Source organism: Adiantum capillus-veneris, chromosome 25 (assembly GCF_014529385.1).
Source record: "Adiantum capillus-veneris isolate H3 chromosome 25, ASM1452938v2, whole genome shotgun sequence".
Classification (NCBI taxonomy): domain Eukaryota; kingdom Viridiplantae; phylum Streptophyta; class Polypodiopsida; order Polypodiales; family Pteridaceae; genus Adiantum; species Adiantum capillus-veneris.
Genome location: NC_140955.1, coordinates 93,466,418 through 93,483,267, shown reverse-complemented (window position 1 = coordinate 93,483,267; position 16,850 = coordinate 93,466,418). Strand labels below are relative to the sequence as shown.

Below are 16,850 nucleotides of genomic sequence, written 5' to 3'. Positions count from 1 at the left end.
TACAGGTGGATGGTATGGATCATGCTCTTGTTGTACAGAACAAAAACAAGGGTAAAGAGATTGCTCATTACTCCAAGTCTGGTGCAGGACAGTCTTCAGAGAAGTCTAAAGGTGATTCCGACAAGTCCAAGAAGAAAGGTAAATGTCACTACTGCAAGAAACCTGGTCACTACATTAGTGAGTGTAAAAAGCGAATTGCCAAAGAAAAGAAGAAAGAGTCAAGTTTGGTTGTTTCAGCTTCTGGTGATTCTTCTACAGCTAAAGAAGAGTCTGCAAACTTTGTGCAGGATTCTTATGCTTTTGTAGTATGTTCAGATTTTTCTGCTTACAGTGTTGACAAGACACAAATGATTTGGTACTTTGATAGTGGTGCATCCAGGCATATTACTTCAAGGAAGGATTTGTTTTGTTCATTGGATGCAGCTCCAGCAGGAAAGAAGGTGACATGTGCAAATAATGCTTCTTATCCAATCAAAGGCGTTGGTAAGATTTTGATTACCATTTCATATGGTTTAGATTTATGCTTTCCAGATGTCTTATATGTTCCAGGGATCAAGAAGAATTTGTTGTCTGTATCCTCTCTTGCAAAAAATGGTCTTCGGGTCATTTTTGAGGATGACAGATGTGTTGTACGAGATCGAGAGAATGGTTATTCTCTTATCACTACAGGTACGCTGGAAAATGGACTATTTGTGCTAGATCGTTATGAAAAGCAGATTCAAGTATGTATTGCAGAAACAAAGACTCAGGCCATGCAGGATGCTGAGTTGTGGCATGCTAGATTTGGGCATGTTAGTTATGGCAGTTTGATGACTTTACAACGTCATAATATGGTGCATGATTTGTCTTTATTGGAGATGCCACCAAGACATGTATGTGAAGGTTGCGTTCTTGGAAAGATGCACAGATTTTCATTTTCGCAGGATGGTTCAGTTAAAGGGACAAAAAAGTTGCAGCTTGTACATAGTGATGTATGTGGTCCTATGAGGACGCCATCTATAGGAAACAGCCTTTATTTTGTGACCTTCATTGATGACTTTTCCAGGTTTTGTTGGGTGTATCCACTCAAAGCAAAGTCAGATGTGTTTGCAGTTTTTCAACATTATGTCGCCATGGTTGAAAATGAAACAGGTTGCAAAGTACAGACTCTTCGTACCGATCGAGGAGGTGAATACATGTCAGGTGCATTTAAGGATTTTTTGGGAAAGAAAGGCATTAAACACCAATGCACTATGCCATACACACCACAACAGAATGGTGTTGCAGAAAGGAAGAACAGGTCTTTAATGGAGACGGCTACATGTATGCTCAAGGCTAAGAGTTTGCCTCATAAGCTATGGATGGAGGCAGTTGCTTGTGCAGCACATGTTTTGAACAGGTGTCCTACTCGTGCCTTGAAGACCATTACTCCATATGAAGCTTGGTATGACAGAAAACCTTCAGTCAGTTATCTTCGTGTTTTTGGTTTTCTTGCTTATGCTCACATCCCTCAACAGTTACGTGGGAAGCTTGATGATAAGGCAATCAAATGTATATTTGTGGGGTACAGTGGTGGAAGTAAAGGTTATAGACTTTACAATCTTGCTACAAACAAGATTTTTGAAAGTCGTGATGTAATTTTTGCAGAAACTACTGCTCAACCTATGGTTGCTTTTGATGTACCTCATATGCAGACACATGATGTATTTGCAGGTTTGCTTCCTTCTTTTGTGGAGAATCAAGAATCACAACAGGTTGATAATCTTGATCAATCTTTTGATCAGCATGTGACACCTCATGATGTAGAGGAAATTGTGCGTGAAGAGCAAGAAGTTCTCAGGGAAGAAAGAACCTTGCCTAAATGGGTTCAGAAAACTTTGCAGGATAGCAAGTTGGATGCACCGTTGCCACAAAAAACACGTGCTGGTACTACTTTTGGCAGAGAGCAAGTAGATTTGGCTTGCTTTAGCACTCTTTGTGATGCAGATGAGCCTGATTCATTTGAACAAGCTTTAGAGTGTGTTCAGTGGAAAGATGCTATGCAGCAAGAAATTGATTCTATTCATAAGAATCATACATGGGATCTAGTGGACTTGCCTATAGGTAAAAAGCCTATTGGTACAAAGTGGGTTTTTAAGGTAAAAAGGAAACAAGATGGTACTGTTGACAGGTACAAAGCAAGGCTGGTAGCAAAAGGCTATGCGCAACAGAAAGGCATAGATTATGATGAAACCTTTGCTCCTACTTCTCGTGCGTCCACAATTAGATCACTAGTTGCAATTGCTGCTCATCATGGTTGGAAAGTGCATCAGTTGGATATCAAATTTGCTTTTTTGAATGGTGATTTGCAGGAAGAAGTTTATGTAAGTCAACCAAGTGGTTTTGTTGTAAAAGGTCAAGAGAAAAAGGTATGTAGATTGCGTAAAGCTTTGTATGGTCTCAAACAGGCTCCAAGAGCATGGTATGAGAAGATACATACTTATTTGATTGGCCAGGGATTTCAGAATAGTCCAACAGAAAGTACTTTGTATGTCAAAAAGAGAGATGGAGTTCTCATTATGCGAACACTTAATGTGGATGATATGCTTCTTACAGGCAATACTGCAGATGAAATTGAATCGTTTAAAGATGCTTTGAGAAAAACCTTTGAGATGTCTGATCTTGGTTTGCTACATGATTACTTGGGTATTCAGTTTGTGCAATTAGAGGATGGCATATACATGTTGCAGGCAAAATATTTGCATAAAATTTTGGACAGGTTTGGTATGCAAAATTGTAAACCAATCTCTACACCCGTAGAAACTGGATCAAAGTTGAGCATGCACGATGCTGGAGAACCTTTTGATGTACATACTTATGCAGCAGCAGTTGGTTGCTTGATATATTTGGCAGGCAACACTCGTCCAGACATTCAATTTGGGGTTTCACAAGCAAGCAGATTTATGCACAGCCCAGGTATGCATCATTGGCAGGCTGTGAAGCGCATACTTCGTTACCTTTCAAGTACCCCTAATCTTGCCATGTTCTTTCCAAGGGGGGATATGTATGGAAAGCACAGTTGTATGCAGCTTCTTTGTTACAGCGATTCAGATTGGGCTGGTGATTTTGACACACGACATTCCACAAGTGGGAATTGTTTTTTCTTAGGAAATGCATGTATATCTTGGCTAAGCAAGAAGCAACCCACAGTGGCTACATCAACTTGTGAAGCTGAGTACAGGGCAGCTTTCACGGCAACAGTTGATTGTGTATGGATACGCAGGTTATTGGCAGATCTTTGTGAGTGTCAACATGCACCCACTACCATTTTCACTGACAGTCAGAGTGCTATGGCAGTTGCAAGGAATCCAGTATTTCATGCAAGAACAAAGCACATAGAGGTTCACTACCACTATGTCAGGGAAAGGCTACATGCAGGGGAGATCACACTAACTTACTGTCCTACACAGGATAACATTGCAGATCTATTTACGAAGGCGTTATTACGAGAAAAGTTTGAAGCTTTCCGAAAAGCTTTGGGCTTACTCTCATACACATGATGATCTACCTTGTACGGATTCACACTATCACTACAGGGGGGATTTGTAGACATGTAGTAGTGTTAGTGTGTATACGCGCTTCACCAGGGGCACTTTTCTCCCACTGGGTTTTTCCCCCTGGACATCTGGTGTGAAAGGACACCTTATCTCTTAGGGTCTCATATAAGGTTTGTAGCTCTGAGTTTGTATATACTCTATTATTCTAATACAGAGAGATAGACTACAGAGATCTCGTACGGAAGCTCTGTGTCTTCTCCTTCTCCATCTTCTTCCTTTTCTGAGTTGTTGTCTTCCTTCTGTTTCTTGTTTCATCATCTTCAACATTGAAGACCTCCAAAGGTTAGTGTTAAAAGTCCTTTGACCTTAGGTATGCTAGGGTTGTGCTTGAGGTGGGAACCCGGCCCAAGCTTGAGGTGCTTGTCGTGCCTAATGACTGAGATGCTTGAGGTGCTTGATGATTGAGATGCTTGAGGTACTTGTCATGCTTGAGATGCTAGGGTTGTACTTGAGGTGGGAACCTAGCCCAAGCTTGGGCCCAACGTTGAGGGTCTTGAGGTGTCACAAAAAGCCAAAACATATCCCTACAAGGAGGGGGCGATCCATGCAAGTAGGGGGGGTGGTTGCTTGACCACTCTCTCTCCCAAAGGACACCCCTTGCTCAAGAGGCAAGTAGGACACATGTCAAGCCCCTAGCTAGGTTACCCTCAAGGAGTGTCTAAAGCCTATTGGTTGATCCCTAGAGAGGTCCAATGATAATTTACTTGATTTAATTAATTGTTTTTGCATTTATTGAGTCCTCTCTCTCAAAGGGGAAAGGGGGACACTTGTCCCAAGGGTACCTTTGTTACTTGATATGCCCTTTGCATGTGATTGGCTAGGCCTGGAGGGGTCCAATGAGCTTCAAGCATGAGCTACAAGGGGGGGTCGACCAAACCAAGAAGAGGGAGTGCTTGGGGGGTATACTCTCCCACACTCTCATTGTGTGACGTGCAAAGTGCAAGAGCTCCATCTCCTTTTCCAAGCTAGTAGAGAAGTTGAGAGCCTACACCAACACTCTTGGCTATGGAATGCAAATCCAACCAAGAGCCATGCTTCAATGTTTACGCTTGCCATCTTCTCCATCTTCATTACTATGCTATTATGTATGCTAGCAAGAAGAGTGATGATAAGTGATGAACTACTTCTTTCTCCTATGGAATGTTTCTTCTTCCTCTTCCCTGCCCTCATTCCCCGCTAGCTCTCTCCACCTTCGAAGGTGTTTGAGGCCTTGGGAGTGAGGCTTGGGATAGTTAATGCTTTCTGCAAAGTTTATGTTATGCTCATGATGCATGAAGTTTTCCATCTTCATTGCATCACCTAGGTCACAAGGAACACAAAGATTGTATTGTACCAAGTCTCTCTTGATGGGAGAAACTATAATACAAATGCCTATTGGAGGGGGTACCGGCTCCACATAAATCCGGTCCTCAACTGTTGTCATGTTCTCTAAACTCTCTCTCTTGCAAAAGCATTGTTCATGCCAAGTTAACTAAGTACTATGTTTATGTTGCTACCACCAATTAAGTTCACCCTCTATGCTCTCAAAGTAACCTCACAAAAGTGCTTTCTCTAATTTTCCTAATTCCGCTACTCTCAAAGTTCACATGCCAATTCCATCACACACACACACACACACACACACACACACACACACAAAATCTATCACACAACACTTTTAGAGCAAAAAGCTATGCATGTTTGAAGCTTGTGTGAACCAATCCCTACATGGGAGCTTCGTCCTCATCATTTCTACGTGGAAAAGTGTAGGAGAGATGCTGGGGAAGTTTGCATGTATAGAAACATTTATGCATTTGGTATCATGATGTAGTTTTTTTTTTTTTTAGAGAGAGTAGGAACTTGAAATTACAACTCACACACCCGACTCCGTGAGGTGGAGCATCCCAGCCGGTTAAGGGTGGCCAACCCATCATATGGACCATGGGAACAGCCCCTAAGGGCATCATGTCACACGAGTTGTCAAGGAGGTTTGAACCCAAGACCTTAGACACAAGAGGCTCTTGCTCTATCAACTGAGCTAGCACTCATTGACATATCATGATGTAGTTGATTGATGCTATGTTCGCACATGCTTGTGTATCGAAATACTAACCAATTATGATTGCCTTAATTCTCAACTACCCTCAGCACTAAAGGGCACGAACAATTTAATGAAGCCCAAGCGGTGGGATCTACGGCAGCGAAACTAGGACAGGGAGATCGGGACACGCGCAGCCGTAAGATGGCCAGAGACTAGGACACGAGAAAGTAAACTTGGACAAGCAGGGAGCCTGTCCAAGTTTATTTATCATTTTATGGTTTGCCCACATGTCAACGTGCCTGTCGCGGGCGTAGTGGTTAGTGCATTGGGCTCTCACAACGGTGGCGAGGGTTCGAGTCCCTGTGCCTGTGACGACGCCCATTTTTTTCCACCCTCCATTCGCCTCGAGATTCCCCTTTCGACCCCCACCGCAGATCCCATCTCTCTCCATCCGTGCCCTTTAGTGTTGAGGCTCAACTACACCTAGAGGAGAACAATTTTCACCTTTTTCATTTGTTGGTGATATAGAGACAAGATCTCTATACCATTGCAAAATTGTTTTAGAGGACACATTATTTTAGCACTATTTGTGGGAGAGAATTCTTAGACACACACACACACACACACACACACACTCAGTTCCTTCCTTGCTAGCATTGATTGAGATCTATTTAGATAGAGGCGATGAGGCTTAAGCCCTCAACCTTGAACTTTGAGGACATTATTCAAGCACCTTACCAATTGAACTATCTCTCGCTAATTGTAGAGGTCACTTGATGGTTAGATAACGCACACACTCTCTCGTTATCGCTTTCTCTCTCACTCACATATTCATATTCACACTACACCTAGAGGAATACAACTTTCACCTTTTACATTAGTTGTTGATATAGAGACGAGATCTTTATACCATTGCAAAGTTGGTTTTGGAGGGGCCATTTTTTAAGCATTGTTTGTGGGAGAGAATTCTCGCACCACGCTCAGTTACTTCCTTGCTAGCATTGATTGAGATAGAATCGACGAGGCTTGATTCCTCAACCTTGAACATTGAGGACATTATTCAAGCACCTTATCAATTGAACTATCTCTCGCTAATTTTAGAGGTCACTTGATGGTTAAATAACTCTCTCTCTCTCTCTCTCTCACACACTCTCTCTCTCTCTCTCTCTCTCTCACACACACACATATTCATACTCTCTCTCTCTCTCACACACACACACACACGTTTTGAGGCACATGTCGAGGACAAAATGCCCAATGTTCGACAGACAGGAAAAGCAGGCTATTTTACCAAAGCTTGCAAAATAAAGATTCCAATCTTCACTAGAATCTATGGAGATTCTAATTAATGAACAAGTGGAATTGGGCGGTGCAATCCTATTACACGGATTTTGAAAGGCTTTTGCTGGCTATAGAAACTTATGGCTGAGCGCATCCCTCTCTCGCCTTCTCTCGCTCTCCCTTCTAGTTGGCTCTCTCGAGAGTCGAATATCATCGACCAGCCAGCCTCGCAGAGAGACAGAACTTCCTCAGAGAAGATGAGGAGAGAGAAATCATGTGTACGTGCCTTTGTCGTGTAAAATGCGCACGCGCGCACACAATCTCCTCACAACAACGCAATGTACATGAGTGACAATCTCGGGCTACCAAACACTTTCGCATCCAAGGTACTGGTAACCGAACACAACTCTCTTCTCTCACATACACACACTTCTAGCAAGACCCACATGATCTCTTTCCTCTCTCTCTCTCTCTCACACACACACACATTAGTTTTTTTGTTTTCGGAGTCGGGCAGGGCAAGCCCGATCGCTTCCCTTATCCACCGTAAAAGTGGACAAGAAAAACGACCAGGACTATGCCCCCAGGACTATCCTCTCTCTCTCTCTCACACACACACACACACACACATTAGTCGTCGTAATGCTCTTCTCTTTCTCACCCACCCACGTACGCCCCCCAACACACGCACACTTAAGAACGCGCGCGCGCACACTTTCAAACGGCAATACATAAGAAGACCGCCATTTGCGCAAGGTATTCTTTTGCCATGGCGCACTGACAATTTTACAACTGTCTTTGGCTCTCCAACAGCAGCAAATCTAGCCTATCTCGTTGGGCAGCAGGTGAGGGGCCCTCTCTCCTTCGACAGCTTTGCTTTTGTTTGTAAAGCGTCGTAGTTTGCATCGAAGCTTGTGGTGTATAAACGTCCACACACACACACACAGGCCGAGTAGCTCTCTTTTCAGGATAGATGCTCTCTCTCTCTCTCTCTCTCTCTCTCTCTCTCTCTCTCTCACACACACACACACACACACACACACACGGGTTTAAATCTCTTTACTCATAAGAGGTATGTGTTTTGTTGCGACCCTTATCTGCGCAGTGAAGACAACGGTCCGACCTGAAGTTGTCCTCATTGCCTTAAGTTGAGCGGTCGTATCCTTGGGTTTTGAGTGAACCAGCAATCCACCCCAAGAAGGGTGATGCCGACACAGCAGCAACGCTAAGAATGAAGTACATGAAGCTTGGATTCAAGCCTGATATTTTTCACAGCGAGCAGAATGTCACGTAAGCTTCAATATGTTCAATAAGCTACTTTTCTGCTTGTAAGAAGCTGTTAAGATAGTCTACTAATGGCTTGTATCTCTGACAGGACTGTGGCTACAGAGCTCGTCAGTGATGTGGTGTTTGTGGTGGAAGGGAGGAGGTATCACCTACATAAGGTAGGCATTAGTAGCTATGTGTGTGTGTGATGATACCATCCTGGTTTCAGAGCTTATTTTGTTGATTATGTGCTTTTTAGTTTCCTCTCCTGTCTAAATGCGGTCGCCTTCAAAGCCTCGCTATCAGTAGCAGTGGAAGTCTTAAGGATGAAATAGACATACAAGATATTCCAGGCGGCGCTGAGGCATTTGAGATTTGCGCCAAGTTTTGCTATTGCATTGTCATCACCCTCAATGCCTTCAATGTAATGGCAGTCCGATGTGCTGCTGAGTATTTGGAGATGACTGAGGCAATGGAGAAAGGAAACCTTGGATTTAAACTAGAGGTTTTTCTGAATTCAAGCATCTTTCGAAGTTGGAAGGACACAATTATCAGCTTGCAGGCTACAGAGGCACTGCTTCCATGGGCTGAGGACCTGAAGATTGTTAGCAGATGCATCGATTCGATATCAACAAAAGCCTGTGTTGATCCTGCAAAGGTCGAGTGGTCTTTTACGCATGCTAGGGCATCTTTATCAAATCTATCTCTTCCTTATGATGGCGTAAGCCCGCCTTGGAATGGAATCCACAGCGGTCGCAACCAAACTATACCACAAGACTGGTGGATTGAAGATATTTGTGAGCTTGATATTGATCTATACTGGAGAGTGATGCTGGCCATAAAAGCTAAAGGCAGAATCAGTTCTGAGGTAGTCGGAGAAGCTCTTAGAGTCTATGCACACAAGTGGTTGCCGGGTGTGTCAAAAGATCAGAATTTGGTAGAGACAGTTCGTGGCGGTGCTGCGGGCTATGGTGATGATTTTATTGAGTCTGCATCACAACATAAGCTTCTTCTGGAGACAATTGTGAGTCTTTTGCCCCTAGAGAGGGGCTCATGCTCTTGTAGTTTTCTGCTAAAACTACTCAAAGCTGCCACTATTCTCGGTGCGGCGCCTTCCTCCAAAATGGAGCTTGCTAAGAGGATAGGTTTGCAGCTGGATGAAGCTTCACTGAATGATCTCTTGATTCCATCTTTGTCTTACGCCAATGATTCGCTATATGATGTGGATCTGGTTCAGTGTATTGTGGAACATTTTATACTGCAAGATCAAAGTCCTGCACGAAGTCCTACCAGCCAGTCCGAGCAGTTGTATGAGAGGAGGAGAACTAAGTCAGCGGAACATCTAGAGCTTGGCGAGAGCCAACATTTTACCACCACCGCACATAATGCTAAATTGAAGGTTGCAAAGCTTGTAGATGGGTATTTGGCAGAGGTAGCCCGCGACACAAACTTGGCACTATCAAAGTTTATCACACTGGCGGAATTGATCCCAGATTTTGCGCGCCCTGTGCATGATAGCCTTTACCGTGCAATTGATGTTTACCTGAAGGTTTGCAAATCTGAAGTATTTGTACGACTCTGCATAAATTTCTTTTGCCTTGCTGTCTTTGTTTGTCAATGTGCCTCTTCAAAGCAAGTGTGTGTTAGTGCTTGTGTGCGCATACGCTCCATTGTTTTCTGCGCAGAGGGTTTCGCACGCACACGCTCTGTTGATTTCTGCGTTTGGTTGCATTAGAACATGTGTGTGCATAGAATGCTAAGGAAGGTCTTGTTTTGAATGAGCAGGAACATCCTGGGCTTACGAAAACAGAAAGGAAACGAATATGTAGACTAATGGATTGCAAGAGGCTGTCCATGGACGCATGCATGCATGCTGCACAGAATGAGCGTCTACCATTGCGAGTGGTGGTGCAGGTTCTCTTCTTTGAGCAGGTGAGGACGGCTATGGCAGGGGGATTTCTGATGAATGATTTACCTAGCAACATTAAAGCTCTTATGCCACGAAATGAGAGCCTTTACGAAAGGGCACAATCGGCGCTCACACCAGAAGAGGATTGGGAGGCCGTGCAAAACGATTGCACTGCTTTGAAAAGCGATTTGGACATCATGAAACAGAGCATTGCAGAAGCCGAGAGGGTAAGAAGCTCAATGCACAAGCAAGTGGTGAAGCATTCAAAAGCCAAGGCCTTTCCATTTCATCCGAAGAAGCTTTTCAGCAGGCTATGGTCTTCGGTACACCAAGTTGGCACTAGGATACCAGGGTCACCCGAAAGCTCTGAGATGTCGACCAATACAAGTCGTCAGGCCATGTCGAAGGAGCGCGCTTCTCGAAGAAGGCGACATTCTGTATCTTGAGTTAGCAAATATGGAACACAGGCAATAACAGAAGGAAGCAAAACATGTGTTTACCAGCAGGAATACAGATGATGCAGTAAGGTTGCTAATGAGATGCTTGAGTGTATATAGCAAGGGAACGCATGCCTTTTGTCAGTCCCTGTAGTTGTGCTGCAAACTCTGCAACATTCTCTCTGCTCAGATCGTTGGCATGTTTAATCTTCTGCTCCAGATGTTTGCTTGGTAACTCGAGAAAGAGCCGCTGGCTCTGATCGACCACCAGTTGTGATGTCCTGAAGTGGAAGATGACAGGCCTGCTTATGCTTATGGAGTAATCAAATCTGTCTTTGGTATGGCGATGCTTAAATGGTCCGATCAATTCCTCCAATATATCTTGATCATGAGGGTCCTGAATCTTTACTTTGAATTGGCAGTTTTTGCTTAGAGAAACAGTATGGCTTGGCTGCAGCATTGGGCAGTGGCTGGATGAAGGACTCTTATCATGGGCAATGTTGTGTCATACATCTGTGTGAGTATATGAGGCGACATCATTGCTACCACTAGTGCTGTGGAGTTGGTTACTTCAAATGTACAGTACATGCAGAGCATTTGCATGTATATACTGCTCATATACATTCTTGCCTACAGATACTATATCAAGTTGCCATCCAGTGGCATATATTATTCTTTGATTTTTTTATCATAACATCCATCAAGGTGCTGTTTTCAAGCTGCCCCGGAAAATGTCGGCCTGTATCTACAGATGTTGATGGACTGCCAAAGGTTTGTGCATTCTATGGGTTGGTGTGTTCAGTTTCTGGCCTTGTAAAAGAGGTCTTAGAGAAGAAGGGAGAAAGGAGGACATGTTTTACTTTAATCTTTCTTTTGTTCAGACTGGCTTTCTAAAAAAGCTTTAAGAGGAGAGGAGAGTAAGGCGGACATCTGAAATTTTACTATGACTAGTACTGATGGGAACTACTTGTGTGAATGATTGAAATCTTCTGTTGTTTAGTTTGTCATTTCATTTCACACAACCTTGAATGATTTTAACTTTCCTTGCATTTTGTTCTTTTAGAAGGCCAAAGCGACGTTCACCTTGCTATTGACGGCTTCATGTCAAGCTATTCAAAGTTTCATACTTCAGTTATATTTTCTTACTTTTTTTCTTGTTTGAAGAGTGGAAATTAAATTAAGAAAACAAGCAAAATGTACATGGATCCCACAAGTTGAAAGTTTATGAGGTCTCTTATCCTAAATTTAGAGGATTGATAGTATTTAGGCACTGTAGACTTCCACTAGCACCATCTAGTGGACTTTCGAAGAATAATAGGAGACTCACTCGAATGGGGCTTTAGAAGTTAAGTTACAAAGTTTATGGTGCACGTAATGTTCGAGCAACTAGATTCATGCTTGAACACAAAATCATTCCTTTGGAGCCATGTAGATCAAATGATGATTCCTGTCGAGATGTTCCAAAGTGGCACATTGTCCGTTACTCTTTCAAGGAGAAGATTCTGGATTTCTAAAGACTTTGCCTTACTTCGAAAAGGACATTTTGTAGGAAATATGCAATTGGCTTGTTGACTTTACAGTTAAACTACATGTGAGCATAGTCTTCAATTTTGTCAATGCATCTAGAACACTGTCTATTGCTTATTTCAGCTCTAAAAGCTTTGTCACCACTCCAAATTCCTTGATGGATGGCAGCCACAGCAGAGCGGAAAATCTGTTGAAGCTCCAAGAAGTGGACCTACAGGTTTAAGTGCATATGAGTCTTGTTAAGCTTTTTCTTTATTTCAGATTTCACTCTCCCCTTAGGTTTGAAATGTTTGAAGATTTCATGAGTCACAGAAGAGGTCTGACTGGAGGTATGTGCAGCTCTGGCAGGTATCTTGAGCTTTTGGCCATGCACTTTTTTGCTCTTTCTAAGCACCAACTTAAATCAGATAAAGGGGAACTCCCTTTGGAGAGAGTGAGCATTCATCACCTTTCCTTTGATAATTATGTCCCCCAGGACTTCACACTTGCTTTGAAGCATCTATGAGCTTTCCTGCATGTACCCTTTTTAGCCTTATCTGCAAAAACTCCAAACCAGAAGGAGTCGAGAAGGAAAGACAAGTGGTTAGTTAAAAAGTCTTTGGAAGGTTTCCAAGAAAGCTTGATAGTGCCTTTAACATCATGCAAACAAGTTTAGATCCAACTGGAAAAAAAGGGATAGGAGATAACAAAATATCTTTGATCTACATAACTTGTCCAAGCTTTACAGCTCTGAAGTTTAAACTTGGAGATGTCTCTTTTAAGCATAGCTGCCCAATAATAATTAGATCCAGCAACTCTGAGGATCCATTTGGCAGCCATCCTGGTTGACATGAGCTCTAGATTGAGGAGACCAAGTCCTCCCTTCTCTTTAGGTAGACAACATATATTCCATGAAACCTTGGGTATTTTTGTCTGATCAATATCACCTCCTCCCCACAGGAAGTTTCTAGCCAAGGTAATGATTTGTTTCAATGGGTACTTAGCTAGACTCCAACAAGACAAAAACTAGATTAGAAAAGGAAGCAAGTAATGATCGAGGACAAAAGATCTTGCAGAGTCTGATGGCTGATAAGAGTGCCATTTGATAATCTTTCGTCTGAACTTTGCGACCACCCAGTCCCCTCTTTGACCAAAAGTGACTTGGAAGCCCATAAGTATGCCTAGGAGTTTGAAAAACTATACATCTGCTATTGACATGCATCTAACATGTGTAATGATTTGAGGCACTTGCCCACTAGAGATCTTATAATAACCAGTCTAGGCATGATTGATGATTGAATCACATTGGCCAAGCAAAAAATGTCTTAAGCAGTTCCAAAAAAGTTTCACAGAGAAAGCATCATTAGACATGAGTTGGTATTATTTGCACATTGTTGGAAGACTAGATCTTTATCGAAACAAAAAATCTTGATGCCCTTAATGTGACCCTCAAGTATACAAGCCAACCCAAATCATATGAGAAAATGGCATATAGTAGAGGGACTATGGGACAACCCTGTCTAATATACCTCCGCAAGGGAAAACATCAGTTAGCTCTCCATTTATGGAGATTCTAGCACAAGCATTACCAAGCAGAATTTGGATGCACTTGATGAAGTTCCTTCCAAAACCTTTGTTAGAAAGAAATTGAAAAATAAAGTCCCACTCAATTTCGTCATAAGCCTTGTCAAAGTGTATTTTAAAGAAAATGAACTATCTCATTGTCCTAAGGATACTCAATGGACTCCCACAAAGTAATGATAGCATCTAGAATGAACCTTCCTTTTATGAAGCCTTTTTGCTCAGGCAAGATAATCTAGTGCATTATAGAGATTGATCTTCTAGCTAGAAACAAAGCAAAGAATTTATAGACAAACAAGTGATAGGTCTCCAATTCCCTATGCCCTTTTTACTCTCCCTTTTATGTATTAGTTTGATGACACTAGTATTCATAGAGGTGGGAAGAGCTCCTGGTCTACACGATTCTCTCTAGATGGCTAAGAGGTGAGGGGTCAAAAAATCTTTGTACTCATGAAAAAATTCATTGGGCATCCCATCCAATCCAGGGGTTTTTCCAACTTTGAGAGAAGAGAGAGTGTTTATATTCTCCCCCTCGCTGACCCAACACTTTCGCAACATGCTCCATTAAGAAATTTCGGAGGTCATTCGGAGGGCCTTCTAAAAAAATAGAATTTTGACTTTCTCTCTCTAAAAATAGGTGTGGTAAAAGCAATTGTAAACTTGGAGTAACCATTCAAAAAGTGCACTTACAAGTAGATTCTTGCCACAACGTCATAACAGTCGTGATGATTGAAGGATAAATCGTTTTCAGTTGCATCTAATGAATGTCTTAATGACTAAAAAAAAAAGACGTATCCTTCCAAACCTGCTCTCTCCTTACTCTCTCAGTGTTTGTGCGCTGACCTCAAAGAAATCCCTCCTTTCTTCCATTGTTGTATACATGGCTTTTTCATTTACCCCCACAAATGTCCTCCTTAGAAGACCCTTCTATCATCTACACATTGACCTGGATCCCCAATATACGCCACTGTGTAAGCGAAGCAAAACTAACATCAAAGTGACACCGATCATGACAAAGAGACTCAGAGCAGAGGGAGCAAAACACTTAGATATTTGGACAAAAAGCTCACTCTATCCATTGAATCTTATGACCAATGCTTTCCCTGCATTTTCAAATCCCACTAACTTATTGACCTTTGCAGGTAATGGAGAGAATGGAGTGCTTGGCTACTGTAAAGCTCTAAACAACAAATCAAAAACTTATAAAGACATGGTGAATCACTAAGCAGATGAGATTCAGAGACTTTCTAACTTGCATTATGAGGAACAAAAGACTGTAATGCAGCACACACAAGAATCACAGGTCTTGCGAACAAAGGTATGGACATTACAAAACAAAGAGACAATGTTAGGCACTCATGTGCGAAAGAAGAAACTTCGAAATCTTGAAACGTTGAAGGTAGGCTCCAGAGGCCTTAAGAAAAGAATCCAAACATTGAGGTGAGCATTGTAAACTCTCTAATTAATTTAAACTAATCCAAGTTTTTGCTTATGTTAGTTATGCTTCTTTTGTAGAGATTCTATCTATCCAGACAAAGAAAACATAGACCCGAAGGCCAATGTAGGAAAGCAGTTAAAGTCATTGATAACTAGTGGTCTTGCAAAAGATATACTGTATGACAAAAAGTATAAGGTTTTGCAACGGGATGTCGTTGACAGATTCATTTCAAAGAATGCAGTGTCTGCAAAGCAAATACAGGGTACATTGGACTCCCTTGGCGTTAGTAAAAGAGGTTACTTAGCTATTCAACAGTCGATCTCTTCCATGTTTGTGAAGAAGGGAAAAAAGTCAAGCTTTTACCAACAGCTGCAAGTGTTTGGAAGGAAAGACTCCAGCTCAATAATGAACATACCGACTTCATTGGATGTCCTTTTATATTCAAGATATTTATAGCTCACAGGGAACTACTGTCACTTATGATGAGTACAACAATATCTCATGGACCTGACTTTGTTGCAAACTAGAATGGTAGAGTTCTACAATATCACATTCAAAGAAACAGGTGGCGTTCGATATGAGTGTGAGATTCTTAAAGAGAAGAAGCTAGAGCGAAATATAATCACATTAATGAATAGGGCTCTTTCCAAATGTCCCACTGATAACCCTTCATACTTCAGTGTTCAATCAGAAACAAACATATGGTGGCTTGGTGCATTTCAGGTAATCCAGTTATTTTCAATATTGCAGCTCTAGGAAGCCCTCTATTGTACCTAAATTTTAGATTTATTTTTCGTATCTCATAAGGATTAATCTTGCAGGTAAAGAAAGAAGACCATGACATTTTATTTTGGGTGTTCCATCAAACCCCTATTCCATTTTTAATTGATAGGCAAATGAATCGAGGAGAGGTACTGACTGTAGATGGGAGAGGAGACTTTCAAGTTCATTGGCATCTTGCAGGTTACCTCAAAACATTGAAGTTTATGTATAATTGTGGAATGGGTGCCATGGCAAAGTCTCCATGATTGTATTGCATGGAGCCTGCAAAGGTGATGGACCCAAAGTGGTGGAGAAAGGCTCCTACTCGCCACAATCAAGACTCTAATTTCCGACCAGTTCTGGATATACCACTTGCTAATGTCCATATTTGTACAATGCATGGTCTTTGCCAAATTGTAGAGAAGTTGGTATAGCTGTACATTGGGTTTGCTTGGAAAATCAAAAAGTCAGCTGAACGACAGGTTGCTCTAGAGGCTTTGGAACTAGTTTTGTCAGATATTGGTCTACATGGGGGCAATGTGAAAATCTAATAGGACGAAAAAAGGTCAACGGATGAGAAAGATGTATCCTGCAAACCATCCATAGGTGGGTCAAGGACGCCGTTTTCTATCTAAACCTCAAGGTATGAAAGATGTGAAGCTAATAAAGCGAGGGAGAGTATATCACTCTACCTACATTAGCAAAGTTGAGTATATGCACTAGAAAAAAATTCACTTAGCAGTGAAAGACCAAGAGCCAACAACTCGCAAAGCAAAGGGTGATGTGTGTCATCCCATTGACACGTTATTTCAAATGTGTGAGAATGATGATTGGTCGTAGGATAATCTCAGCAAGTTTAAACAAAACCTTCAGCTACTGAAAAAATCCTTCAAGACAGCATGGACTGACACTCAAATCACTCATTACATGGTAAATTCAAAGCACCTCAGATAGTCTTAGTACTAAGTTTGTGTTTAAATTTCTAATTGTTTTGCAGCACATTATTTTTAAGCATTTGCCATACTTCATCCAAAAGTATGGGAATCCAGGTATATGAAACACCCAGGGCCTGGAG

General features: G+C 42.0%; 1 protein-coding gene across 2 annotated transcripts; it reads left to right on the top strand.

The window, feature by feature from the left end:
* The first annotated feature begins 7,581 nt into the window (after nucleotides 1–7,581).
* Nucleotides 7,582–11,623, top strand: LOC147425305 (BTB/POZ domain-containing protein At1g67900-like). 2 transcript variants are annotated; one of them, XM_086499922.1, is made up of 5 exons: nucleotides 7,582–7,721; nucleotides 7,982–8,166; nucleotides 8,252–8,321; nucleotides 8,402–9,691; nucleotides 9,928–11,623. In XM_086499922.1, exons 2-5 carry the CDS (start codon nucleotides 8,108–8,110, stop codon nucleotides 10,495–10,497), a joined length of 1,989 nt encoding a protein of 662 aa, XP_086356048.1. In that variant the 5' UTR covers nucleotides 7,582–7,721; nucleotides 7,982–8,107; the 3' UTR covers nucleotides 10,498–11,623. The 2 variants fall into 2 exon arrangements, 1 of the variants encoding a protein (XP_086356048.1); XR_015186411.1 differs by lacking the exon at nucleotides 7,582–7,721 and having other exon boundaries at nucleotides 7,845–8,166; nucleotides 9,928–10,826; nucleotides 10,911–11,623.
* The last annotated feature ends 5,227 nt before the right edge of the window (nucleotides 11,624–16,850 follow it).